The 27,117-nt window shown below is 48.0% G+C and overlaps 1 protein-coding gene and 1 long non-coding RNA gene across 2 annotated transcripts; both read left to right on the forward strand.

The window, feature by feature from the left end:
- The first annotated feature begins 1,662 nt into the window (after window positions 1-1,662).
- Window positions 1,663-4,748, forward strand: LOC125760156 (proteoglycan 4-like). The gene is made up of 2 exons (XM_049419893.1): window positions 1,663-1,698; window positions 2,682-4,748. Exons 1-2 carry the CDS (start codon window positions 1,663-1,665, stop codon window positions 4,746-4,748), a joined length of 2,103 nt encoding a protein of 700 aa, XP_049275850.1.
- Window positions 4,749-17,476: 12,728 nt separating this feature from the next.
- On the forward strand, window positions 17,477-26,994 carry LOC119407183 (uncharacterized). The gene is made up of 3 exons (XR_005186646.2): window positions 17,477-19,115; window positions 23,876-24,125; window positions 26,896-26,994. It is a non-coding gene; the product is annotated as an uncharacterized LOC119407183 (long non-coding RNA).
- Window positions 26,995-27,117: the final 123 nt, after the last annotated feature.

Genomic DNA, 27,117 nt, shown 5'->3' on the forward strand with positions numbered 1-27,117 from the left:
AGAAATACAAACAAAATTCAATTACGGCAGCAGAACGAGCACAGCTAATACGACCTAATTGAGACGGCTCAAGTGCACAAATAATACGACCTCATTGAGACGGCTCATCATTGGACATTATCCCCAAAGCATGAATTTAAATCACCTCAGAAGATGCCGCAAGTTAATTTTGAAGTTATGAAACACCATTTTTGTATTACCTTTCACACCTTGCTGTTGACTTCACGAAGTCTACAACCCACGATGTGTTTGTCTTCAAGCCGTAATCTTTTACACAGCTGCAGGCGTCTTGTTCATCAGTGTTGTTCGCCCGAACCACGTCGCGAGTTTGTAATATGCAGAGCGCTCAACGCATGGCAACGGCAGCGGCACGTCAACGTCAGGCGATGAACTGTCATTGTCTTTAACGCATTCGATCGCGCGGCGCGCCGACGTCTCACATGCGCTGCTTTCCGTGGTCATAGCCGTACAACACCGGCGTTGCAGGGCTGCGAAATGCGTTGGCAAGATCAGCCGCGAAAAAAAAAAATAATAAGAAAACACAAGGCACACTCGAACCCACGGTGATCACGTCTTGCGACAACGCGAGATCACAAAAAACACTGGCGACAACACATATATTCACGTGAAAGCGTGTTCAGCGTTAAAAAAATAAACAAAAGCAATCAGTCCAACACAAAAACGATTATGTCTTGCGACAACGCGATGGCTCAAAAGACACAGCAGACAGCACAGATATTCAAGGGCGAGCGTGTTCACTGTTAAAAAAAGAAAAAAAGAAACGCACAGTGGAACACAACGGCCGATCGCGTCTTGCTCCAGCGACAAGGCACAAAAGACAGTGGCGACAACACAAATGTTCATGGGCGAACGTGTTCACCGTTATAACAAAACAAAATGCACAAAGCACAGTCGAACCATACGGCGACGACGGCGTATTCGGTCAACGCGAGAGCAGTAGCACTTCACAAGCGGCGACGAAAATTCTACGGGGCCCAGCGGCCGCGTTCACCGTTTAAAATTCCCGCGGAAGGCACCCCGAGAAGGAGAGCGCGGCGCGGCCGTTGCTAGGCGGAACTCCGCAGCGGCGTCCCTGTGTGCGCGCAGCCAATAGCGCGCCGCTGCCGTTGCCATGCGTTGAGCGCTCTGCATATTACAAACTCGCTTCCCGGAGCCGGTCATTAATACAGCGGCCAGTTTGTCCTATGTACTTCTTGCCGCATGAAAGAGGTATGTCATAAATTGCACTCGCTGTACACGTGACGAACGGGATTTTGTGCTTTTTGGAGAAACCTCGTGTTGCTTTTGAAACATCCTTAGTGCACAAGTACGACAGCTCTTTCGGGGCAGAAAGAACCACCTTCACATTGGCCCGCTCCCCAACCTTTTTCAAGTTGTGGGAGACTCCATGTAGATACGGGACTACAGCAAGCCTCTGAGGCCTTACTGGCTCAACACGTAGGGGCGCTTGTTCAGAGAGTTGAAGCTTGTTGACCAAACTTTCCGCGACTGAATCTGTATGTGAGAGGGGTACCCGGCATTCGAAAGTCGCTCTGCTTGCTCTTTAACACTGGCTGCCATTAGATGGGGGCAAGACTTTTGTAATGCATTGCGAAAGCACACGTTTACAGTACCTCTTTTAACGAGTTTTGTGTGGGTGGAATGGTACGGAAGCAGAGGTTTGTTGCTCCTGGGCTGGTACGCCTAACAGGTGTGGTTTTGGTGAACAGTAAAGGCTATGTCTGAAAATCTTAGAGTGTTGTTAGTTGACAACTCGCAAGTTAACAAGAGGGGTTTAAACCGCTCCTTGATGAAATTGAGGATGTCTAGATCACAGGACATGGGGTCACAGTCAAGAAGAATGAGGAAGTCCTCAACAAATCTAAAAATGCGCTTTATATGCTTGTCACATAGGTCGCCGGAAATGGTTATGTAAAGCTTGGCTAAAAACAAGTCACTTAAAGGACCCCTGACAGCAAAATTTTTGTTGGTGACTTTTTTACTGTAATTTGTAGCTTTGGGTCTGGTAATCCCTAAGTTAAATCGTAAATGCTCTAGCGTATCGTATAACTAATTCTAGCGTAGTTAATTGTGACCATTTTAGCGTCACTTCAAAACGCCCGCCTAAAAACCACAAGAAACTAGCGACCCATGCGGGGAGCGTCAAAGACCACGTGCACTCAAGCTGTGGTGACGTAGAAAGCGCGGTTTTCAAATCGGGGCCCCGCGCGCGGTAGAGATTGAAAGTATGTGGGTGCCTCGGTATGGGTTAAACCTGTTAAGCGCGTGACCCCTCACGAAAACTACCTCGAGAGCAGCCCGACAACAAAGCGAGAGGGGTGAGGAACAATAGGCCTCGCCGGGTGCCAGTCGTCGTATTGTGCATGTGCGCCCCGCAAACGCACGCCGCACGCTTCGACACAGCAAAGAGAGTGAAAGCATGGCTGGCAGTCGGCTCCAAACACACTCAGAGATCGTCGGAGTTCCGTTTGGACCGCCGAAGTGAGAGGTTGTCTGCTTCGTGCTCGGCGATCTCTACGCGATCTCTACGCTTCCCTCAGCGGCCGCTCGGCCGCTTGGCCCCACGATTCCTGAGCTGGACGAGTGAGGCCATGCCTCGGAAGACCTCCGGAAATACCACGAAGAAGACTGGCAAGGCTCAGAGATCCCCCCAACTATAGGAGGAGACTCCCGAGCGCCAGACCGTTCCTGCCATCGGTGACCGGCCACTGGAGAAGGCCAAGGAGGCGCTACCACGCTCCCAGGCCACTTCGAAGCCTCCCGCCACCACTGCGGCACCCCCTAAGCCTGCCAGCAACACCTCGGCACCTGCTGCCCCTGCTGCAACCACACCCGCCGCTCCTCGCAATGCCGCGAGGCCTCACCTGCGCTCGAGCTCGGGCACTCGAGTGGGTCTCGCGACATTCGAGCTCGACAGTGATCCATGGGCACGAGAAACTGTAGCCCTACTGAAAAAACAGGAAGACGAGGAGTACCAGAACTTCGAAGCCTGGCTAGCTCGTAAGCGTGCCACACAGCGTGCTGCAATCCACGCGGCACATGCAAGCACGAGCTCGGCACAAACACCGACTGCGAGCCCCAACCATTTGGAGCAGCAGGCGGTGACAACAATCGGAGATTGGCTGCTCAACAAGGCCAAGGACGCAGCACCAGTTGCCGCCGACCTTCCCGAACCAGCAGCAGTTACCACGCCAGCCGACGCAGACGCGCCGGCTAGTGCACATGCCGCGACGTCGGAAGACGAAGCCATGGACGCCACGGCGACCTCGCGTAAGCGGGGACGCGAGGAAGACGCAGCGGAAGGCCCGCGGAAGCAAGCGAGCACTCACGCAACAGCGGCAACCACAACAACAACAGCTGCAGCAGCACCTGCCGCTTCCCCCTCCATGCGGGACGACGCGGCGAGCCTGACAGCAACTCCTACAGCCCTCCTCGCACAGGCGGCCTCCGCCGGCACCGTTGCTGCGCCCCCTGTGGCTCCAGTGCAAAGGAGAAAGAAAAACAAGCGGAATGCTCGCCCCAAGCGCCGGCTCCCGGCGCGCGTGTACGAGACATTCGCAGCAGAGGCCCCGACTGCTCCGAGGCCTCACAACTCCACGGTCGCCGTGCCGCGCCCGTGTCCAGGCCCCCTGCCAGCTGAGGACGACTTCGTCACCGTCGTCTCCAAGGCAGCACAGCGGAGAGCCAGGGCACTCGAGGCCGCGGCTGTTGCGATCGATCCTACTGTGGTAGGGACAGCCCTGTTCCGTCCCTCAGCCCCTGGCGGTTCTTTCAGCGGATCGCCGCGTCTGACACTCGCGGCGGCACTCGCTAAGCGGCCCGGTGTGACGGCGGTGCGTGTCAACCACCGTCTAAACATCGTGGCCGCGGACGCGTCGACGCCGTCGTGTTTGTCGGAACTCCTCGCCATCAGGGAGCTCGGCGGCGTCCCTGTCACTGCCAGGGAGCCCGCGGATCGTCGCTCCAGCACCGGCTTCGTCTACGGCGTGGACGGCGACCTGACGAACGCGGAGCTACTCGCGGGCATCACATCGGCGGTTCCCGTGCTCTCGGCAACGAGGGAGGGAGCCTCGGTGAAGCTACGATTCGCCGAACCGCTCCCACCTGAACGAGTCGTGCTGTTCGGCCTGCGGTTGCGGGTGCGACATGTGAGGCCGCGACCACGCCAGTGCCAGCAGTGCGGTCGCTTCGGCCACGTTGCCGAGGCATGTCAGCGCAAGGGAGCGTGCATCCGCTGCGGCCGCCAACACCTGGAGACGGAGAGCTGCAAGCCCCGCTGCGTCAACTGCGGCGGGGCTCATACAGCTGACACCCCCGCCTGTCCTCGCTGGCAGGAGGAAAGGAGAGTGGCCACGCTCATCGCCGCCACTCCAACGCCGCTCTCGAGAAGGGCGGTCAAGGCCGCAGTACGCGAGGAGTCCCGTGAGGTGCGCTCCTACGCTGCTGCGGTTAAGAACAAACTTCTCGAGGGCAACACCACGGATCCCGGCCTGCAGCGCCCATCTCCTGCGCCGCGCCGATCTCTCCTGCCAACGGCGAGCTCCCCCAGGTCGAGCCTGCCTGCTACCCCACCCGCTGCGCCTGCCGAGGACCCGCGGGACACTCTCATCACAAACCTGCTGGCCACACTGCAGGCGGTGATGCAATTCCTTCCTGAGGAGCACCCGCTGCGAGCCACCTGCCTCCAGGCGCTCGGCACGCGGTCCGGTGCCCCCGGGAGCGAGTAGACTCGCCCCTACTCGTCGGCACATCCTCCCAAGGAATCCCGACATCGTCGGCCACGGCTGACCACAACCTCGGCTGCGGATTTCAACCGCTGCAGCCTCAGCTCCATGCCAACTTTGCCGCGCCCGCGCCTGCTGCGCTTTGACCCCTTTCCTCTTTTCTCTTTCTTCTCTTCTTTTTCTCCCACTTCCCCCTACCCCCCTAAGGCACTGCGCCGTGCTCCCTATTGGGCTGCAGAAATTAGGTGCCTTTTTCCTTTTCCTTTCGAATCACTATACATCGTCGACGTCATTGTTACTAGCGTATCGTCACTCAGGGTGATTTTTGTGCAATGTATCACACCGAACACGTAGCACTAGTGTCGATGTTGCAGGGCAGCCGATTTTTTGTTTTTTCTCCTACGCTGTTTGACATCGAATTAAAATAACTTCCACGCGACGGATGCTGTTCAAATTTGGCCAAGAAGACCTATGCATACCAAGCGATCGAATGATGGGCACATCTCGATCTTGAAATTTTATGTCAGTGCTCCTTTAAGATTGGAGCTATACATGACCCGATGCATACACCCTCCTTTTGAAGGTGGGGCTTCCCGTTCCATTGCATAAAGGTAGCTCTCAAGTAAACGGATAAAAGTTCTAAAAAACTACTAGACGGCACACCAACACTGTTCTGAAACGCTATACTACCAAACTTGTTACTGCATTCTTGTACACAACAAAGAAGTGATTCGTGAGGCAGCGAATAATACAGGTCTTTTACGTCAATGTAAAATACGCACATGTGCTGATTAGAACAAGGTCGGACGAAATCCAGAACTTCACCGGAATTTCTGACGAGAAACGGGTCGTCTACTGCTAAACGGTCAAGCTTACTTTGCGAGAACAACGCTACACATTTTAGCCACGTGCCATTTTCTGATACGATGACACGAAATTGTTTTTCAGGCTTATGTGCTTTCACACTGAAGAATGCCCCAAGAAAATCTTTTTGGCTATTTGCTATGCCGCTAGCTAGTTTAGTGTTCTTTCAACCTTTTGAATTCTAAAAGCAAGCGAAGCTGTTTCATCGGTGTTCAAATACAACGACAATGTTGTTATTTCAAAAGTCAGATCTGAGGCTAAAAAGTTGTGTGAAAAGCTTAAAGGGGTACTGACACGAATATTTTCAGTTGTCGTTTTTTTGCGTCAAATGAAGGGTCAAGCCCTCAAGAGCCTGGAAAAGGTAGTGCTAAGCGCGAGTGCGCCCTGAAAAAGTAATTATATGTGTTTAAAAGCTAGTTTCGGTTCGTACTGTACCCTGACGTCACAACACGGTATGAGCGTCTCGTCACGTGCTCGCACATTATATAGTGACGTTTCCACGGCCGCTCTGCACCGTGGCTTTGTTGGTGACGCACAAGTGGAATTTTGGAAGTTTTGGTACCTAACGTCATCACAACTAGCCAGAGTGCTGCGTGAAGTCACCAGAATTTGTACTGTAGCCTGACGTCAAGCTAGTGTCAATGCCAGTAGGTGCGCCAGGGAAATGTTGACTTTCATATCAAATTGAAATATCTTATCAGCATTTGCTGAGCTTCACACTTGCTCAGAGCAATCTCTGCATACAGGAGATTTGTATGGCAGAATAAACTCTCCATCGAAAAAAGGTGTCAGTACCCCTTTAACCTCACTGAACTAGCTAGCGGCATAGCAAATAGCCAAAAAGAGTTTCTTGAGGCATTATTCAGTGTGAAAACACATAAGCCTGAAAAACCATTTCGTGTTGTCGTATCAGAAAATGGCACGTGGCAAAAATGTGTAGCGTTGTTCTCGCAAAGTAAGCTTGACCTTTTAGCAGCAGACGACCCGTTTCTTGTCAGAAATTCCGGTGAAGATCTGGATTCCATCCGACCTCGTTCTAATCAGCACATGTGCACATTTTACATTGACGTAAAAGACCTGTATTATTTGTTGCCTCACGAATCGTTTCTTTGTTGTGTACAAGAATGCATTGACAAGTTTGGTAGTATAGCGTTTCAGAACAGTGCGGGTGTGCCGTCTAGTAGTTTTCTAGAACTTTTATCCGTTTACTTGAGAGCTACCTTTATCCAATGGGACGGGAAGCCCCACCTTCAAAAGGAGGGTGTATGCATCGGGTCATGTATTGCTCCAATCTTAAGTGACTTCTTTTTAGCCAAGCTGGACAGAACATATATATCCATTCATTTAAACGGCCGCGAGTGCCCCGAGACCATGTCATGTAAATCATGCTGCACATGACATACCTCTCATGATTTGAACGTTAGGACCTGTCATTATGTTTGTCATGAACTCTTGTCACGCCATACCAATTTTGGTATATATGAAAGTAACGGAACGGCCGCAAGAGCCCCAAGGCCGCGGAATGTAAATCATGCTGTTCATGACATGCATGTCATGATTTTCAAGTTATGACCTGTCATTTCTGTTCGTAATAAGGTCATGTTATGCCACACCAATTTTGGTACGCATCCGATTAACGAAACGGCCAGGAGAGCACAAAGTCGTAGGCGGCTAGATAAATAGATAGACAGATAGATAGATACGCTCAAAGTCGCAGAAGTTCGCTAAGAAATGCTTCGCATTAAATAAATAAATAAATAGCCTTGAAGTGTGGCTTTGCGGCAGTGCAGATTTTGCCCAGATAAATTGTTTCACTGCAGTGCAGCCAGACGCTGCAGTGAAACCAAATGTACAGAAAATTATGTGCGGACTAATGTACACATATATTCGTTGATTTCGAATACTTCGAAATTTCGAATAATCTAAATTCGTATCGAAGTGAATTCGAATAGTATAATATTCGTTCGAATATTCGAAACGCCCGAATATTCGCCCATCCCTACTGTTTACTTCCCATCTTTGCTGCCGGAAAGCCAGGACCAACGCAGGGGGGGGGGGGGGGACGCTGCAATGAACCTTCGCCCCCACCCGTAATCGGGAACCCTGCGCATGCCTATGATCGCATTCGTCATACCGTGCCTGACGGCGCCCTGCAAAACCCTGCGTGTCACCGACGGGGTATTCGCGCCAAACGGGGCCACGCCGCCCAAATACCAATAGACATAGTGTAAACTTGTCCTGTCATATTTCTTATTTCATTTAGGCAAAACTGGCGTCTGTGCTCATACCTGAGTTTTGACGTTACATCAGACCGTAAGCTACCCGTTAGGCGCCAGTGTAGTCGACGTGTCGGTAAGCACAAGGTTTATGAACACAAATACACAAAGTACGCACAGACGTCGGTCCATCTCGTAACGCTTGGTTCAAAGCGAAAACTTCTGGCGGCGACCGTAGTCCTTGATTTGGGTATCTGGAGTGAGACGTGACCGTCGGCGTTCGCGTGCTCTGGTATATTCGTTGAGTTAACCTCGTGCTTCGTCGCGCTGCCGAAGCGGATCTCTGAGGCCTCGTATAGAAAGAAGCGATTGGTTGAGGTCTGCTCATCCAGGTGCCGCAATGATCGCAGCTGCTTTAGTTTGCTGCGGTTGCGTGGTCCCATATAATATGTGGCCCACTGTACGTCAATGCATGATGTTCTGCGTAGGGAAAGAACTAATGACGTGTTATTTTATTAATTTGATTGTTTCGTCAAAGTGTGTGTCAATGTTGTGTTTAGAATTATGGTTCGTCAAAGCGCTGATGCGCTGGTTTACACATGCGCAATTCTTTCAATTGTGGGAGATTGCCGCCTCATCTCCCACTTCATATAATGTGGTTTTGCGTGAATAACACGAGTCAGCGCCCGTGTTTCGTCATTTCTTCTTTTGTGTCGTCGTTTTATTCGCGCTGTATTAATATGCGATTGCATGTGCGTGCGATGCAACCACACGACGACCTGGGTGCTTATGTAGTGAACAATACGGCAGTTTGTTGCGTCTCCTGTGCCGACAGCGGCTGACAGTGACAGTGAGAAGAAATTTTATTGAAAAGTCCCGAGGAAAATAATTAAGGTGGCCGGAGGCTCTCCACCAAGTTCTCTCGCGAGATCTCGACATTCCGCGAGATGCGCAAAGGAAATCAAACCCAGTGCCTCCCGCAGTGGAGGCGGACCGCTCTGACCACTTGACCACCGCTGCAGTTCTTATAATAGAGAAGGGTGACCAAAAGGCATTGTTCACGTTAGCGTGCCCTTTACGCGGCTCCTGCGCATGTCGCTGCTATTTTTCACTTCATGGAAATGTTTTAAGGCACGTACACGCGTCGTCTTCCGCGTACGTGCCTTCCACCGATGCTCGACGTCAAATGAAAACAACGTCACTGTCTTCGTATGCATGCTCTGTCGCAAGGCAAAGCAAAACACCGGTCAAGAGTAAAAACGCGCGAGCACTTACCTCACAAAGCCGCGCCGATCTCGGCTCGAAGTTAGCTTATTCTGTTGAGCCAGACTTTGCGACGACATTTGTTCTCTTTTCGTCGCGGAATGGCAAAACGCTTTTTCCCTTGAGTGTGATGGAATATATTTGCGCGCAAACGGACGAGACACAGGAAGAGAAGACGACTACACGAGCGCTCGTGTGGTCGTCTTCTCTTCTTGTGTCTCGTCCGTTTGCGCTCAAGTCTATTCCAGAACGAACCAACGCGCCCAACGGTTATGGCAGCCAAGCGCACAGCAACCCGGCGTCGCGACAAAACGAGCGAGACGCGCGCGTGCACTTCGCATGCGGCGAACACACAGCTCATGGCACGTTGGAGCTTCCAACATGGCGCCGAGAGGCGGTGGAAACAAAATACCAAGAAAGAGGGCGTGCGCTGCCACGTGACCGCAGCCGCCCTATCGGAGGCGTGGACAGTAGGAGGCGGCGTAGATCAAAAGAAAGCTGTACGTTTCCGAAGGCAGAGGGGCTTTAGTTTGCCGCGGTTGCGTGGTCCCCTATAATATGTGGCCCACTGTACGTCAGTGCATGACGTTCTGCGTAGGTAAACAACTAATGACGTGTTTCATTAACTTGATTGTTTCGTCAAAGTGTGTCACAATGTTGTGTTTAGAATTATGGTTCGTCAAAGCGTACGCCAATGCAGACAAAATGCATGTGCCTTTGCTGCTGTATTTGCCAACTGGGGGGCGAAAGACTCCCTCAAGCCACCCTTGAGTGGCTTGCCCCTTGGCAAGCCATTCAAGTCGATATTGCTGCGCTCTCACTAAAATGAACAAAAATTCGTATTTAGTTCGCTGTAACCGATAATTCGCTATAGCAGTGTTGGTTGTAACGAGGTACATCTGTATATTGAATTGTGCTGGTGTGTTCGATTACGCATGTGCAATTTTTTCAATTGTGGGATGGATGGAAGAACTTTATTTCGTCAGAAAACAGCTGCGGACGATTCCGTGTTAGATGGCCATCAACCCAACGTTGACGGCGATCGGTGTGGCCCACTCCACGACTCTTGTCTGGACGACTGGGTCTGAGCTGGTCAACACGGCCTCCCACTGCTCGAGAGAGGGATCACGCATAATATCCGCCGATGGCGGCACCATGTTACATTATATGGTCATTTGTGGGACACGGCCGCCTCATCTTCGACTTCGTATAATATGGTTCAGCGTGAATAACACGAGTCAGCGCCCGCGTTTCGTCATTTCGTCTTTCGTGTCGTTGTTTTATTCGCGCTGTATTAATATGCGGTTACATGCGCGCGCGATGCATCCGCACGAAGACCTGGGTACTTGTGTAGTGAACAATACGGACGTTTTTTATTTCTTTTTCACGTCTCCTACGCCGGCAGTGGCTGACAGTGAGAAGAACTTTTATTGAAAAGTCCCGAGGAAAATAATTAAGGTGAGCCGCAGGCTCTCCGTCAAGTCCTCTCACGAGATCTCGACATTCCGCGAGATCCGCACAAGGAATCAAACCCAGTGCCTCCCGCATTGGAGACGGACCGCTCTGACCATAGAGTTTCCTAAAATGACCTAGAGGGAACTCTGGCGCTGCGATCGTACAGCCACCATGGGAATGATGGGTAGTACACGGATTTGCCTAGTCTTCGTGCTTGTGGGCTTCGAACGCACTTGTGGCTTTGTTTATTGCTATGTTCAGGTTTTCTTTCGGATAAAAGAATGGATCGTTGTGAACTTCGTGACCAGATTTGAATCGGTGAGCCTAAAGAAGTTAAAGTGGTGAAGTGAAACTGCTGATTTTTGCTGAACTTCGTTTTGCGACAAAGCGGATGCAGGCGACGCGGAGCCAAACGGAGCCGAAAGAACGAAGTTTAGACAAATCCGTGTACTACCCATGATTCCCATGCTGGCTGGAGCGCGATGCATTGCAGCTCCCATAGACACTAGCGCCAGAGTTCCCTCTAGTAAGTATTGTAGGAAACTCTATGGCTCTGACCACTTGACCACCGCTGTAGTTCTTACAATAAGGGTGACCAAAGAGCAGTGTTCGCGTTAGCGTGCCCTTTACGCGGCTCCTGCGTATGTCGCTGCTTTTTTTAATTTTGGCGAAATATCTCAAGGCACGTACGCGCGTCGTCTTCCGCGTAAAGCAGCCTTCCACCGATGCTCGACGTCAAATGAAAACAACATCCCTGTCTTGATATGCATGCATGATATACCGGGCGTTTCAGCGAACACTTTCGACAATTCTTAAAAATTGATCTTCGAGCGAAAGAAAAAAAAAGAAAACCGTTTCAGACCGCGGCGGACCCGCGGCAGTCCCGTGGCAGACGTCATGAAGTGTCAATGACGTAAATTACTTAGCAGATTGATTAAAATTTTAGTAAGTTTTCTCATTAGCGAAGTTTGGAGGTTATTGTCAGTGGCGAGATTGTAGCCCCGAAGAAGACGATGTCATCAGTTCTTGAAACAAAGTCTTTGCCTAAAGCCCTGCAGCGAGAGAAAACGAGTTATTTTGTCCACGCCAGAACGAAATGTCGGCGTCTTAAGAGCGTCAGAACTCTTGAGCAAACGCAACGACCGCTGGTGACGTGTTGCGATGACTGCGGCGGCCAAATCGAAATGTACAGGAGTGGTCCAAAGTTCCCAGGCCACGCTACCATAGAATTACATGGAATAGCTGGCCCGAGAACGTTTGACCATTCCGGAACGTGCTATTCTCCCTCGCTTGGAAGCCTTGATGCTCAGGCAGCCGCCAGCGTTTTCTTTTCTTTGGATAACAATTATATGGACACTCCTGGTTCATTTTCCCGTCGGCATCGCCGTCGTCGTGAGGTTCCCGATAAAGTCCAAATCGATAGCATCACCCCGCGTATCGTACGTTCTATGTGCGAGCCAAAGCGCGCGAGGGCTGCCGATGATCGCGGCTCAATTCTAATTTGTCACAATAAATTCTCATTAAAGCAACATATGACTCACATTGTAACTGTCGTGTCCCTTTCCGCTTTCATTTGACATATTACGGAACATAGCTATTAATCTACAAATTAATCAGTTACTGCACCGACTAATTAATTATGAATATCACTAGTATTGTCAGCTACATTTCCTATCTGTTGCGTTGCCTTTCATTTGACTAGTTTGGCGCCTCAGCATTAGTTGCGTTTCTAATTATATAACCGTGACATCTAATTAACAATAACTGTCACAACTATTTATTACCATAATAACCGCCTCGCGTGTGCGTCATTTGTCATCTTTCACCCTTAAATGAACACTCGCGTTAAAATAACATATCCGTGTGAAATGCCAATATGAGGATGCCTAAAGCGTCCGTATCGTACACAGCATCGTTTTTGTAATCGAGATGTTAAACTAAATTTAAAACCACATTTTGCCCGCCAGTGGGACATGGAGCCCTCCGATGACGTAGTAGGGCCTCTGTACAATTAATCACACGTTCTCAAGCTACCCATGACATTAGAGAAGGTTTGAGTGCATTACAAGGCCGAATAAAAGGAAAGCTGTGCATTTCAGTCTGATTCATGCAAAAAAGAACTTGACGTTACCCTTGAGAACGACGCAGGTTATTCCCCTCGCTCCGCAGCGCCGGCTGTCGGACAGCATAGAGTGGTCGTGGCGAATACTACAGGAAGTCCGTTCTCGGAAGCGGCCGGCATGAATTGCGCTAAGGGTGAGAGGACCACTATAACGCGAATTTCTTTCAAACTAAGTATTTCCTTGGCACGAAACAAGCACCGCGAGGTTTCTGGAACACAATTTCGACAATCCACGTTGACTTAATACTTTGTGTCCCTTTAAGTATGGAATGATTTCACGAGTAAGTAATACTGATTGCTAATTACTCTGAGCACTACTACTTATAAGCTAATAATATTATATCATTTTTGATATCATATTACCAGCCCCGCCACGGTGGTCTGTAGTGGTTATGGCGCTCGACTGCTGACCCGAAGGTCACGGGATCGAATCCCGGCCGCGGCGGCTGCATTTTCGATGGAGGCGATAATGTTTGAGGCCCGTGTACTTAGATTTAGATGCATGTTAAAGAACCCCAGTTGATCGAAATTTTCGGAGCCCTCCACTACGGCGTCTCTCATAATCATATCGTGGTTTTGGGATGTTAAACCCCAGATATTATTATTAAATCATATTTCCACGAGCCCATATTTCTTTATTTTGATGTATTCGTATATAACGTACAAAAAAAACTGTTAGTACCGCTCAGCGCAGGCCACATCGCTATGTTTGTGAAGCTTCGCGATTGTTTTAGATATTTCTGTTAAGATTACGCGCAGGACGCGGGTAGTCAAGTTTATTCGGGAGCTTACGCGAGCACCAGCGATAACGCTGATGCTTGATTACTGATGCATAAAGGAACGACGCGTTCCCTCGAAGACCGGATTATACCGACGGCCGACGGCTACGACTACCGCTATCAGCGTACAGCGTGCATTGCTTGTACTTTGAGTTACTTAGCTTTCTGGGCGCAAGTTAGCCCAATGCAGAGTTTCATCTCTACCGGTGTTCAGAAGGGTTGCTTCTCGGGTGAGTTGGTCATCCATAAACGTGTATTAGCGTGGTACATCTACTACGTCTGTGTCGTGTTTCTTCCTTTGATGTACCGCGCTAATACACGCTACGTCTACAAGTGTGACTGCCGCCGTCTTCACCGTCACTACCACGTGACATCATTCACTTAAATAATGTTCATCTCGATAAAACATTTCCTACTCCCTCTGCTTTCTACAACGGACAGCACGGGGTTAACACTCGCCACACAGTGAGGCTTTCATGATTCACATTTTTAAAATTTTCATTTTTTTTGCTATTGCAAAAATGTTTTGTTATTGTCGTTTGGGAGTTGCTCTCAAAGGTCAAGAAGTGCGTTAACCATTTACAAGTAATACTGGATTCAACAGAGAAATGGCTTAAGAAAGGAACGGTATTTATGCGTTGCGAAGTCTTTCTATGCTTGCTTCTATTGGCATCCGTGACATTTTAACGTTTCGTGCGTTTCAATGCGTATTTCATTTCGGCCTGCATTTATGCTGGCCGTCTTCTAGCCCTCCAAATGTCACAGGTGGGCATGCATGCCACATCTAAGTATTTTTAGAAGGTGCAAACAGCTGTGAAAGAATGAGGCTGTCCTTTAGAGCGATAACCCTACTGCTCGAGCTAAAATTGTAGAAAACGCCTGTTTCCGTGAATTTGATCTTCAAGATCAGCTGAGGTCATCGTCGATGAAAGAACTTCAGCGAAACGCTAGAGTGGCGTGTTTGCGAAGACGAACGCCGGCTCAGCGTCAGTCTTTCGTGCCGCCACCTCCAGAGGCGCTGACAGCATCCCAGCTCTATAGTTACTGCATATGACTCCTTGACAACCCAGTTCTAGAGTTACTGAACATGGCTCCTCATATGCTACCTGCGGTAGCATATACGGTGTCATTACCCAGTGCAACGAGCCTCCGCGCCGGGCATCGTCTGTGTGTTATGGCGCAAAACGTTGGCTCCCTCGTCGCTGCTGCGTGTATTCGAAGCGTGTAGCCTTCTCGTCCTCCTTGCCTAAGCCAACGAAAGAATTGAAATCTAAAGGCTGGTTTTTTTTTCTTTGTTTTACACTACCTTGATGAAAACCGACAGACAATGGAGCCAAGGAACGTACAGGGGACGTTATTTGTAGCCTTTTAACTGTATTGTAGTAATAATTATATAAACGTGAAGAAATTAAAGTGGACGAAAAGACCCAGGAAACATTATTGGTAGCTCTTCACTGTAGTATAGAAATTTTCACATGATTGGAAAGGAATTGAAGTGGATGAAAAATCAATTTGCCGCGGGCGGGGATCAAACCTACAACCTTCGGATAACGCGTCCGCTGCTTTACCAATTGAGCTACAGAGGCGGTCGTGCTTTCCCATCCACATTATTCGGTATTTAAGTTTGTATAATCTTGGGAGTGTTAGCCAGCGCCGCTCGCAGCCATGGCGGTGAGTGTGGAAAACTCTTTCGTTGCGAGCTGGCGTCACGTAGCACGGGATCTTATTACGAGCTGGGAGCTGACGAATAAACCGTCCCATACTACCTAAGGCATCGAGTCTCCCGGAACGAGACCCTCACTACGAATGAACGAAAGAGGGGGATTGTCTGTAGGTTCGGTCCCTACCTGTGGCAAGTTGATTTTTCGTCCACTTCAATTCCTTTTCATTTATGTCGTAATTACTATATCACACATAAAAGCTACAAATAATGTTCCCTCTTTCTTCCTTAGCTTCATTGCACAGGTTTAAGCGTGAAAAACTGGACTGTCTTGTAAATATCCTCTTCTATCCTTGTTTTCTTCGTTCTCTCAAGTGACGTAGCGCTGAGAGCCCCAGCGAGACCTTTTGGAGGCAATTTATGGTACTCTAAAATACTTGTAACCTTCAAAGTGTATACACAGAAGCTTAAAGGGCGGATTCGATAGCTGCGTCGCTTCGTGTGTGGAATGTCAGAGGTGTCAGTTTTATCGCAGCACCGCGCTAACTAAACTATTCAGGCATAACAACAAGTTAAAACGCTGATTTCGAGACGTATACAATAACGCAGGTTACCTTTTCCGTGTTTATGCAGGCAGTAAGAAACAACGTCTTGTATACACGATAGATTTCGCAGGACAACTACATCTGGTCGTGTCAGCGTTTTTGCTCCGAAAGGGAGAGTCTAATGGGCCCCCCCTCCCCCCCCCAGTATGAAGAAATGAGGGTTTCCCCACGGATACTGCGAAGACATTGTGTTTCCGGCAGGTGTGCGGATCGTTCGCAAGGAAGTGGCTACTACACTTTTACGTTTTCTACGAGAGACAAGTTTAAGTGATGTATGGTGAGACATACTGCATGGAAAAAATCGGCAGATCCCATGCAATGTGTGAATCGATGTAATGCGAAGCAGCCAGCAAACAGCTGCATACATCGTCTTGTTTGTTATTGAGGCTAATGAAGTCATTCATGTCGTGACATCTAGTTCGCTATATATCGCGGGATTGTCATACCTGCATGCGTGTACAATCTGGTATATGCCATGCTAATGAAACATATATTCTGCTACATGTATACGGCATTTATGTTCATCACGCACTCCTGTCATGCCATACCAATTTAGGTACATATCCAGTTAACAAAACGGCCGCGAGTTCACCGTGAGCGTGGCGTCTAAATCATACCCTACATGACATGCATTTCATGATTTTCGTGTTACCACCTGTTATTTATGTTCGTCACACAGTCACATAGCGCAATGAAAATTTTGGTGTATATGAAGCTAGCGAAACGGCCGCCGGCGCACCGTGAGCGTGTCACGTAAGTCATGCTGTACATGACATGCATTTCATGCTTTGCACGTTAAGACCTGTCAGTTATGTTCGTCATACACTCTTGTCACGCCGTACTAATTTTGGTATATATCAAATTAACGAAACGGCCGCAAGGGCACCAAGACAGTCGCATGTGAATCATGTCGTTCATGACATGGATATCATGATTTTCATGTTATGACTGGTCATTTATGTTCGTCATAAAGTCGTGTTACGCCATACCAATTTTGGTGTACATCCTGTTAACGAAACGGCCAGGAGAGCACAAAGTCGTAGGCGGCTAGATAGATAGATAGATAGATAGATAGATAGATAGATAGATAGATAGATAGATAGATAGATAGATAGATAGATAGATAGATAGATAGATAGATAGATAGATAGATAGATAGATAGATAGATAGATAGATAGATAGATAGATAGATAGATAGATAGATAGATAGATAGATAGATAGATAGATAGATAGATAGATAGATAGATAGATAGATAGATAGATAGATAGATAGATAGATAGATAGATAGATAGATAGATAGATAGATAGATAGATAGATAGATAGATAGATAGATAGATAGATAGATAGATAGATAGATAGATAGATAGATAGATACGCTCAAACTCGCAGAAGTTCGCTAAGAAATGCTTCGCATTTAAAAAGTCGCTCAGGCGGAGCAATTGCCTCCGAGGTCTGCGAGGCTGACACCGCTTGTGGCAACATCGTCCCCACCACCACCGCCAAACACACCTGCCGACGAAGTGCCACAGAGGGCGATACTGATAATAATAATTGCTGGTGTTTTACGTGACAAAACCAAGATATGAATATGAACCACGCGGTAGTAGGGGGCTCCGGATCGATTTCGACCACCTGGGGTTCTTTAACGTGCAGTTAAATCTAAGCACACGGGTGTTCTTCGCATTTTGCCCCATCGAAAAGCGGCCGCCGTGGCCGGGAATCGAACCCGCAGACACAGACGGTTAGAATACATATAATATGCTCTATCTGACGACGTCGCAAAACACTAAGCACTTTATATTCAAAATCAAACTAATAATAATACAAAATGGGGGTAAGCTTAGATATCCCACAATCGCTGCTTGCAGGCTACTCTAGACAGAAGGGTCTGTCTGAGACATTCACAAAAGGGAGTCATCTGTTGAGCTAGGAGTCGTTCTTGCCACGTGGACTAACGCCGCCCAAGCATTTCACGTACCGAAGCCACGTTTGAGCTTCTCTATCGATATGTTCGTCTCACTGAAATACATTAGTTTGTTCATTGCTTTGTTGTGCTTGGTGTAGATTTTATATCTGTTGTGAGCTCTGATGCGTGTATCTGAGTTTATGTCTGACCATACGTATCGGGAGTAGCGTGACAGTCGTGTCGGCAGGCATAGCTCTCCACTATTACACCAAAGCTGCGTATGGCTAGGTTCTGGCGGATCGCGTCCGCGGTCGTAACGACGTGTAGAACAACAATCATCGGCGCCCCTCGCCTCCGCACCACAGGTGCCCCTGGACACCACCGATGCCCGTTCACAAGTGTCGCGATACTCGGCGGTGGCACTTCCCACCAATCGGGGGCCCCTTTGTCTCGTGACGTAAAGATCGCGCTAGCGCTGTTACTAGCAGTAGGCCTTTGGGCTCGCTATGGGGCGGACGCGTGTAGTTCGCTCGGAGGAAGAAGAGCGGAAATAGAAAGAGCCCCAACGCGCACATAAGCGCCAGTGGGCGCGAAAACACGCGAAGCCGTTGAGCGTGCAGCCGCAGCCGCTGGCTTTGCTGGCTTCCATATTCACAGTAGTGCAAGGGCTGTGAATGTTTCAATAATGGGCTCTCAATAAATGGAGCTCCGTTCGGTGTTTGCTCATCGTAACGTTTCATTGATTCAGAATGATTAAACGCGCAACAATGTCCTTGAGATGCATACGCGCTTTGATTCGACGTTGATTTTAACTTGGTTCACGCGTGGCATTCCCCCGCCTGTAATGCCTGTAGAATAATAAATTCGTGTTTCCTTTTTTCGCATGATATGTGAGAAAGTCATTTTGTTTAAGACATGCTCAACTTTATCCAAGCCGTTTCCTTTTAGCGATATTAGAAGCGCTGTGGACTTCGCGCCGTTAACCTAAGCTAACTGAATTGTTGGTGGCACGTAGGCTAGGTGTCCTTAAGGTGACTCATCACTTTCGCGTGAACTTTTCGTTCCGTTTTACGTCTTTGCATTAGGTAAAGATCATTGCCTCTGTTTATTTGCTAAAAGGAGCCATGAGACCTTTGTGCTGTTTACTAAATGTCAATCTCCTCATCTTTGAATTCTACGCCTTTTCGCCATTGTTCTGCGAACTTCGTCGATGTGCAATAACGAAATTAATTCGCTGCCCACGGTCCGGCACATCTCTCATTGGCCACGACGGAGCCCACTAGGAATTTAAAGGGTGGTAGAAGGCCGCATCGCGCCACGTAGTGTAGTTTTCTCACCTGTTTGACCATTACCGAGCTGGCCTGCTCTTAATCTTAAAAAGTAGCTGCATTAGAACCGAGAGGATGGCATTTTTGTACGTGGTGTATGCAATCGTTCTACATTTATGCTTGACTTGTGCGGCAGAGACGGATGGAAAAGTGACAAAGAAGGCTCAAGTAAGTTCTTGTACGTTTCCATTGGCATTTTGTTTCATCCTCATTTTATAGCTGTGAACAAAGTGGCATCACTTAGAAATAATGTTACTAAGTAGAATGCAAAGGATACGGTATCGTTGAACGGAAAGACGCTAGTACTAAACAGTCTGAACCAGTGTGTCGGAACGGCACGAAAACCAAAAACGAAAAACGAAAAAAAAAACCGATATTTTTGACCAGAACGAAAACGTAACCGAAACATTATCTATTATTTCGTTCCGGAGTGAACCCAAAATTTTTTAAATTGTTTTTTGGTTCACGAGAAATCTTGGCAATCCGGAACAGCTGACGTCACGCAACGTGAGCAATTATGCATATCTCAGGGTACAGTATGAGCGCGTACTTCAGGCAGGAATTCCAAAGAAAAGATATGCTGAAATTGTCCGAAAAACGAAAACAGTGGCAACCAGAGTTGTTTATATTAACGCAAGTGGACTTTTGCGTGCCTGTCACGCAGTCCAACGTGGAGAGGGCATTGTCGGCGCTGAAGTTTGTTACAGCGAAACCTTGTTATGAGATCACAACTATTGTGATCACAACATCCCATTTTGGCGCCATAGTTCGCCGCCGCCGCCGGTGTTCGCAACCGCTATCGCGTGAAATAAGAAAAAATAAAATGAGAAACAAATTTCTAAGTTCGGATGGGATTTTAACCCGCGCCCTCTGCGTGGCAGTCGAGTATTCCACCACAGTGCCCGCAGTGTCCGCGGACGTAACGACGCGCAGAACAACAATCTGCGGCGCCCCTCGCCCCCTCGATGCCTCTTTCACAAGTGTCGCGGTACTCGGCGGGGGCACTTCCCACCAGACGTCGTGCCCCTTTGCCTCGTGACGTAGAGATCTCTCTAGCGCTGTTATCAGCAGTATCCCTTTGTACCCGCTATGGGGCGGACGTGTGTCCTTCGCTCGGAGGAAGAACAGCGGGAATTGAAGGAGCGCCAACGCGCACAGACGCGCGAATGGACGCGAGAGCGCGCCTGGAGGCCGCTGCCGCAGAACGTGCAGCTGCAGCCGCTGGTTTCGTTCGCTTCCATCTCCGCGGTAATGGAAGGGCTCCGAATTTTAAAGAAGATAGTCTTTCTTGGGGAACTTAAACGCAGAAATTTTGGTCTGTCTTTCTGTCTGTCTGTCTTTCTGTTTGTCGGCACGTCACCCGATTCAGCCAACCGGCCAAAGTTGAAGCACTTGCTTACCGCCCACCCAAAAGTAAATATTACGCATATCTGAGGCGTAACATCATTAGGTAAGTATTTGGTGGTGTGTTCCTTTAATAGAAAATACACAGATACGCAATTTTAAAGACCTTGATGGTATGCGTTTAACGTTGAGACAGTAACGCGTTTATTAAAAGATTGCCACAGCTGAAGCGATCAGCGGTCCAAGCCGACCAAGCGCGAGCGCCAACAACCGTCTTCGTCTTCTTCTTTCGCAGGCGTTCTTGTCTGCGCCCTATCATGTTACAAATCACTCCCCCGCGGAAAAGGAACCATCCTGGCGACCTAAGGAACAGGTACAACTGGTGGGTCATAATGCGGCTTCAGTCGATCGACGTGAACAGTCTCGCGGCCGCGACGACGGCGGTTCGTAGATGATTCAACAGGCTCAATAATATAGTTAACTGGGGATGCTTGACGTAGGACGCGGTAGGGGCCTTCGTACTTAGGCAGTAGCTTTGTGAAAAGGCCAGGAGCGGAGGAGGGAACGCGAAGCCACACCAACGTTCCAGGCGAATACGACTGAGGAGGCAGGTTTTCGTCGTGACGGTCCTTCTGGCCCTACTCGCCCTACCATGTTACAACCCTAGTTTCTTAAGGTGCGCTGAAAATGCGACTGCGCTGAAACTTGTCTTCCTCCGTGCCCCCTGCACAAGCTCATGTTGTGTTTCGGTTTCGGTTCAGTATTGCATTGTACGAATGACAGGGGGCGCGCTCTGGCATTCCTGTTTTTCCCAGGCGACGTGTAAATAAGAGAGTTTGTGGAGAGTACTCGTTGAGTGCGGACATTTATTCTCCTTCGGCGCATCGCGCCAAACAGCGTGTTCGGGCTGGCCGGCGTCCCCACCGGTCCCGTTGGTCACCGCCGGTCTTCGCTTGCCGCTGCGCCGGGACTACCAGCCCGCAACACAGCACTCATGTTTTCCGACGTATTGCCAGATGGCGTCCATATCTCACGCAGCGCCTCTTCTATGGTCTTTAGACGACATTTGCAGCGAAGCACGCAGATACGCGGCCAATTTTTTTCGATGAAGGGCCGTCAATAAATGAAGCTCCTTCAGTGTCGACTCATCGTAACACAAGGGATGCTCGAAAGGTTTGTCTGTCAGTCAATGGTAGCTTTAACAGCAAGGCTACTTGACTTTCTGAAGAAGGCGGCAAATTGAACGATTCATTTTATTAATTCGGAATGATGAAATGCGTAAAAACGTCCGTGCAGTGCTTACGTGTTATGCTTCGACGGATAGGTTAATTCTATTTCCGTGTAGAGTCCCCCCCCCCCCCCCTGTAATGCTTGCAGAATAATAAATTCGTCTCATTTTTCTGACTAGCATGTGAGAAAACCATTTTAAGGCGTAGTTCACTTGATCCAAGCTGTTTTACTTTCAGTTAACTGAACTGTTGTAGCGATGTAGGCTAGGCGCCCTTAACATGACTCATTAGTTTCGCGTGAACTTCGTGTGCCTTCGAGGACTGCATTATAGCAGAGGTCATTGTCTCTATTTTCTTGCTAAAGGGTGCCACGAGACCTTCTATGTCCTGTTTACTTAATGTCAATCTGCTGCTCGTTGCCTTCTTTGCATTCGTCAATGTGCAATAACAAAATTAATTCGCTGCCCACTGTCCTGCACATCTTTCATTGGCTACGACGGAGCCCACTAGGAACTTAAAGGATGGTAGAAGGCCGCATCGCGCCACGTAGTGTAGTTTTCTCACCTGCTTGACCATTACTGAGCCGGCCTGCTCTTAATCTTAAAAGTAGCGGCATTAGAACCGAGAGGATGGCATTTTTGTACGTGGTGTATGTAATCGTTCTACATTTATGCTTGACTTCTGCGGAAGTGACGAAAGAAAAAGAGACAAGTAAGACTCAGAAGGCTCAAGTAAGTTCTTGTGTGTTTCCACGTGCATTTTGTTTTATTGCCGCAATATTAACGCGTTAGTGTTAAAAAGCACGTTTCACAGAAATTGCGGTGTCGGTGTCGGCGTCGTCCGTGAGCGAAAATTCGAGATAGAAGCAAGTAAAAAATAGTAAAAAAATCTTCGGTTCAGTGGTAATTGAAACAAGGCCTTGTACGTGGCAAGCAGGTGTTCTACGACAGAGCCACGCCGTTGCTTGAAACTGCTGCTGAAAAAAAAATCAATATGAATATCATGTAGTGCAAGGAATCTCCTTAATGCACGCAATATGGCGTGGCAGAAGCGTATAAGCGCACCAGGCGTGAAAACATGTGAATTGCGCAATGAGGGGGTGGTTTAGAGGTCCATACATTACACAGCGCTCAAGCCTAATTAAGCATCACCATCAGCTACAGCATTAACAAAGTGTACAGGTGCGTGGGTTGGCTTACAGATGCATAGTGGGTACTTCGGCAATTCGCAGAAAGGAAGAATTATGGCGTAGTGGGCACTTCGCAATCGTTCTTGCAGTAGGCATTCTAGGATAGTTTGAAAAGTCTAATGTTGCGTGTACAGACGTTCCTTTTCTTGCGCCACGGTTGAGGTGTCCACCGACAAGCGAAGCGAGGCTAGCGATTGAGAAAGCGATGCGAACAGCACCCGATCACGCCATCGAGCTCTACTCTTGAAGCCGAAGCTCAAGCGTCCTCCAAGTTTTTATCGCTCTCTTATAACCGTTAACAAAGTGGCATTGCTAAGCAAGAAATAATGTCACTAAGTAAGGTGCAGCGGATATGGTATCACTAAAGGGAATACGCTAGCCGTGAACAGTCTGGACATCTGATCTAGAACCAGAGCTCCACATCATGGAAAGCTTGTTGCTACAAAGTTAACCTTTCTTACGACATATTCTTTCACTCTCTGTAGTATTTGGGCTGATTCACCATTTTTTTAAGTATGATAACAACTATAGGGGTTTCACCTCCCAAAACCATGATGTGATAGGGAAGTCATAGTGGAGGGCTCCAGAAATTTCGACCACCTGGGGTTCTTTAATGTGCGCCTTGTACACGTGCCTCATATATATATATATATATATATATATATTTCGCAAAACTAACCTCTATGCGTCTTTTCAAGTTGCATTTTCCGGAGGCCATTCAAAAAATAATGGATCAACTCAGTAACAAGCTGCAACCCCCCCCCCCCTCGCAGTATTTTCTCTCACTCGCTTCCTCCGTCCCTCCTCTCTCTCTCTCATATATATATATATATATATATATATATATATATATATATATATATATATATATATATATATATATATATATATATATATATATATATATGAGAGAGAGAGAGAGGAGGGACGGAGGAAGCGAGTGAGAGAAAATACTGCGAGGGGGGGGGGGGTTGCAGCTTGTTACTGAGTTGATCCATTATTTTTTGAATGGCCTCCGGAAAATGCAACTTGAAAAGACGCATAGAGGTTAGTCTTGCGAAATTGTCTGATCACGTTCCCAATGAACTGCGAGTTGACATGCTCAATGCTTCACGCGACGACATACGCTAACATTTCTAATTGATTTCGTTTCTCGTATACTTTAGGTGGGTGAGCCTTGTGATGGAAACGAGGATTGTGGGGAGGGATGCTGCTATCGCCCCGGTCCCGACAATGGCACAGTGTGCGGAAATCTAGGTAACGATGGTGACGAATGTTCCAATGTCACTCTTAAAGAACATACCACGACACCCGCCCTACCTTCCTGTCGGGAAGATGAGGACGCCGCGGGATCAACGGCCACAACCAAAAAGCCTCACTCACCTCCTTATGATGGAAAATGTCCTTGCAAAAGTGGTACGTGTTCATTCAGTGTCACGCTTAGTCGCATCTATGCGTCGTCAATTGAGAAAAATGTTTGAAGCAGCTTCACTGACTTAACGCCGCGAAGACTGCTTAAACAGCGGATCTGGTGGCATCATACTGCTATTTCATTGCTCGACTGTGCTCTATAGTAGTTTTGCCAGCATCTTCGCGACGTTAAGTCAATGCAGCTGCGTCACATTTCAAATTCATAAAGTTTAGTGGGCCGCATTTAAATGGTGGGGCTTGCCCAATTTTTGTGGCACGGTACCCGCTAGGAGCTGCGTTACGCTCCGCAGGGATTAACCTCGACCTTAAACAGCTCTGATGCTAAAAAAGCATTTGGTTTAGTTCTGAACATTTCGGAATCCTTGGGAAATAACATAAACTTCATGAGGCAGGTAACCCGCATAAAACAGCTTGTTTATTTGAAGTGCTCTTGTGAATATTAATACAGCCTCTAACCTACGCAGAGAGAGAGAGAGAGAGAGAGAGAGATTATGCGAGCGAGACAGAGAGGCGGGAAAAAGGAGAGGCCTGTAATTCACCAGTCAAGCAGACGCACGTCAGTTTTCCTGTTTTTTTTTATATCTTGAATAAGGAAATATTTGGTGCGGGATAAAAAGACAGAAGATAACCCGAAGAGTGCCACTTTATCCGGGGAAGCATATAGATTTTAATATTGTGCTCAAGGTATGAGCTAAAATACTAAATATTGATAAAATGACGAAGTAAGATATACAGGGTGCCCCAGCTAACTCTAGCCAGAGTTCAAATCTGTTCTGACGCACTCTGTGGCAACGCGACCAAATCTACATGTTGCTGAGTGTTGCACGGAGTAAGTTACGTTATTTTTTGTGTTCTGCTTAACTGCCTTAAATGCATGTTTATTAATCAACTTCTGAAGCAACAAAGATGGACAGCAAAGCTGGAAAGCTTTTTCCAGACCAGTCCGTACAGTTTCTAACTTCCTATTTTTCTGCCTACTGGAGATACCCGCCAAATACAAAAGAAAGGGGGCAATGAGAGACAGAAGAAAGATTAGACACAGAGATCCTCAGTCCGCTTTTAGTTAACGTGCACGCTGTGAATCTTCATTGTTCAACTACGAACAAAAGAAATTTCCAGTGCGGGGTGACCGGTGAACGGTGGTGCAGCGCGAGCAGTCGGTTGTTTCAATCAAGAAGCTCGCTAGCAGACGCTGCCTGCGTCGGCGTTGTCTCTCGCGGGCGAGAGTGCGTTATCGTTCCTTGCAAGCTGGTAGTTCAGAGTTCATCATAGAAAGAGCGTTTCCATAGTCAACGCGCGCCGTTCGCTCTCTCTCGCCTGCACTGAGGCGGTGGCTCCCTCTCTTGCGGTCAAGCAAATGGACCGTCACGACAGCAGACGACGATGCACGCCGACACGCCGGGACCCTAAGGTGCTTCGCCCTTTAAAAAGTGACACCACGCGCTAACATGACCGCTTGGGTGCATATGAGCGCCGTGATTGCAGTGCTCCCTCTCTTGCGCTCAAGCAACCGCTGTGGTGAGGCCACCGGGCTTTACCAATGACAAAAATATATAGATACTCACATAAAGAATCAAGCCAATTGAAATCTACTCTAAGATAAGTTTTTCTTGAAACATATATGTTCCGTAGTTTTCACGTTTTCAGTGTAAGTCAATCTAGAGTAATCTTAAATTGATCGAGAACTGCAACGCACTGTTTTACAAACAATTACCAGGAAGTACGGATTGAAATCACTTGATAGCCAGTTTCTAGGCATACAAAAGTCTAATGTGCGCGTTTCGAAGTGAAAATTAAGCCACTGTTACGAGTGCTAGTAAAAATGGAGACGAAACTACGCATCGGAGTATAGTTTTGGTATTCTTCGCGTTTCAACCCACGCACATATGCAGCCTCTCACAATATATCGGTGTGCATGCCGTTAAACGCCTTAAATACACGGCTTTTGGCTCATCAGAAAATGCTGCTAGTTGCCACCTATGCTTTCGCTGGCGTTTACGCAAATTTGACGTCAGGCAGAACGGAACAGTTGTACGTTATTCAGGACTTGGAGTATTAAAAGTGCAGGCGTTTTGCGTACAGCAAACATGCCAAAGCAAAAATGTGCGTCATGAACATCGGTTAGTTAAAAAGTAGTAATTAAGGCAGCGCATCAAACTGAAGCCGCTTCGCTTAGCTTTTCGTTGTTTATTTTTTCTACTGGCCGGTTTCCCTGACTAACTTACGGTGTATGTCCAGCAATTTATGCAATCTTCACGCTGGGCATGTAGGCGTGCGCAGGGTTCTCCATCAGGGGGGGCGAAGGTTCACCGCAGCCGCCCCCCCCCCCTTGGAAGTTAATGGACGAGACAGATTTTGCGCCCCCTCCCCCTCTTAGGGGACTATAGGGGGTCAATGTATGGGGCAGATTTTGCACCCCCCCTCTTAGGTTATTAGGGGGGGCGGCCGCCCCCCCCTGCCCCCCCTGTGCGCACGCCTATGGCTGGGCATGTTACGCGTTAGATATTACCTAACATTGGAAAATAGAGTTATAATGGAAAATTGCTCCTACGGATGAATGCTTCGTGCATTCGGGCACTGCTCATAATTATTTCACCATTAAGCATGCAAGAAAATGTTCACATTGTACGTTTGAGTGGAAGAAGTAATTAAAAGTATCATGTTTCTTTTTTTCGGCGTGCGTGATTCTCAAGGACTAGATTAAACAAATTTATGATGTCAATTTTTATGTATCCATTTCTAAACAAAATTACAGGTCTTACTTGTGACTACAGTGAAGTGAAACAAAGGAGCCTTAGTGAGGATGGAGGTTCGAGTGGAAATGAAGATAAAGTACAACTCGGAAAATGTAAATCTTCAACAACTCTTCAGGAGAACAAAGAAGAAAGCGCGGATAGTTAACGGATGACGAAAATTACCTAAATGGAATTGCGAGTCATCTACAGAAAAAAAAATACAATAAATCCTTTTCTACTCA

Source organism: Rhipicephalus sanguineus, chromosome 10 (assembly GCF_013339695.2).
Source record: "Rhipicephalus sanguineus isolate Rsan-2018 chromosome 10, BIME_Rsan_1.4, whole genome shotgun sequence".
Taxonomy (NCBI): Eukaryota; Metazoa; Arthropoda; class Arachnida; order Ixodida; family Ixodidae; genus Rhipicephalus; species Rhipicephalus sanguineus.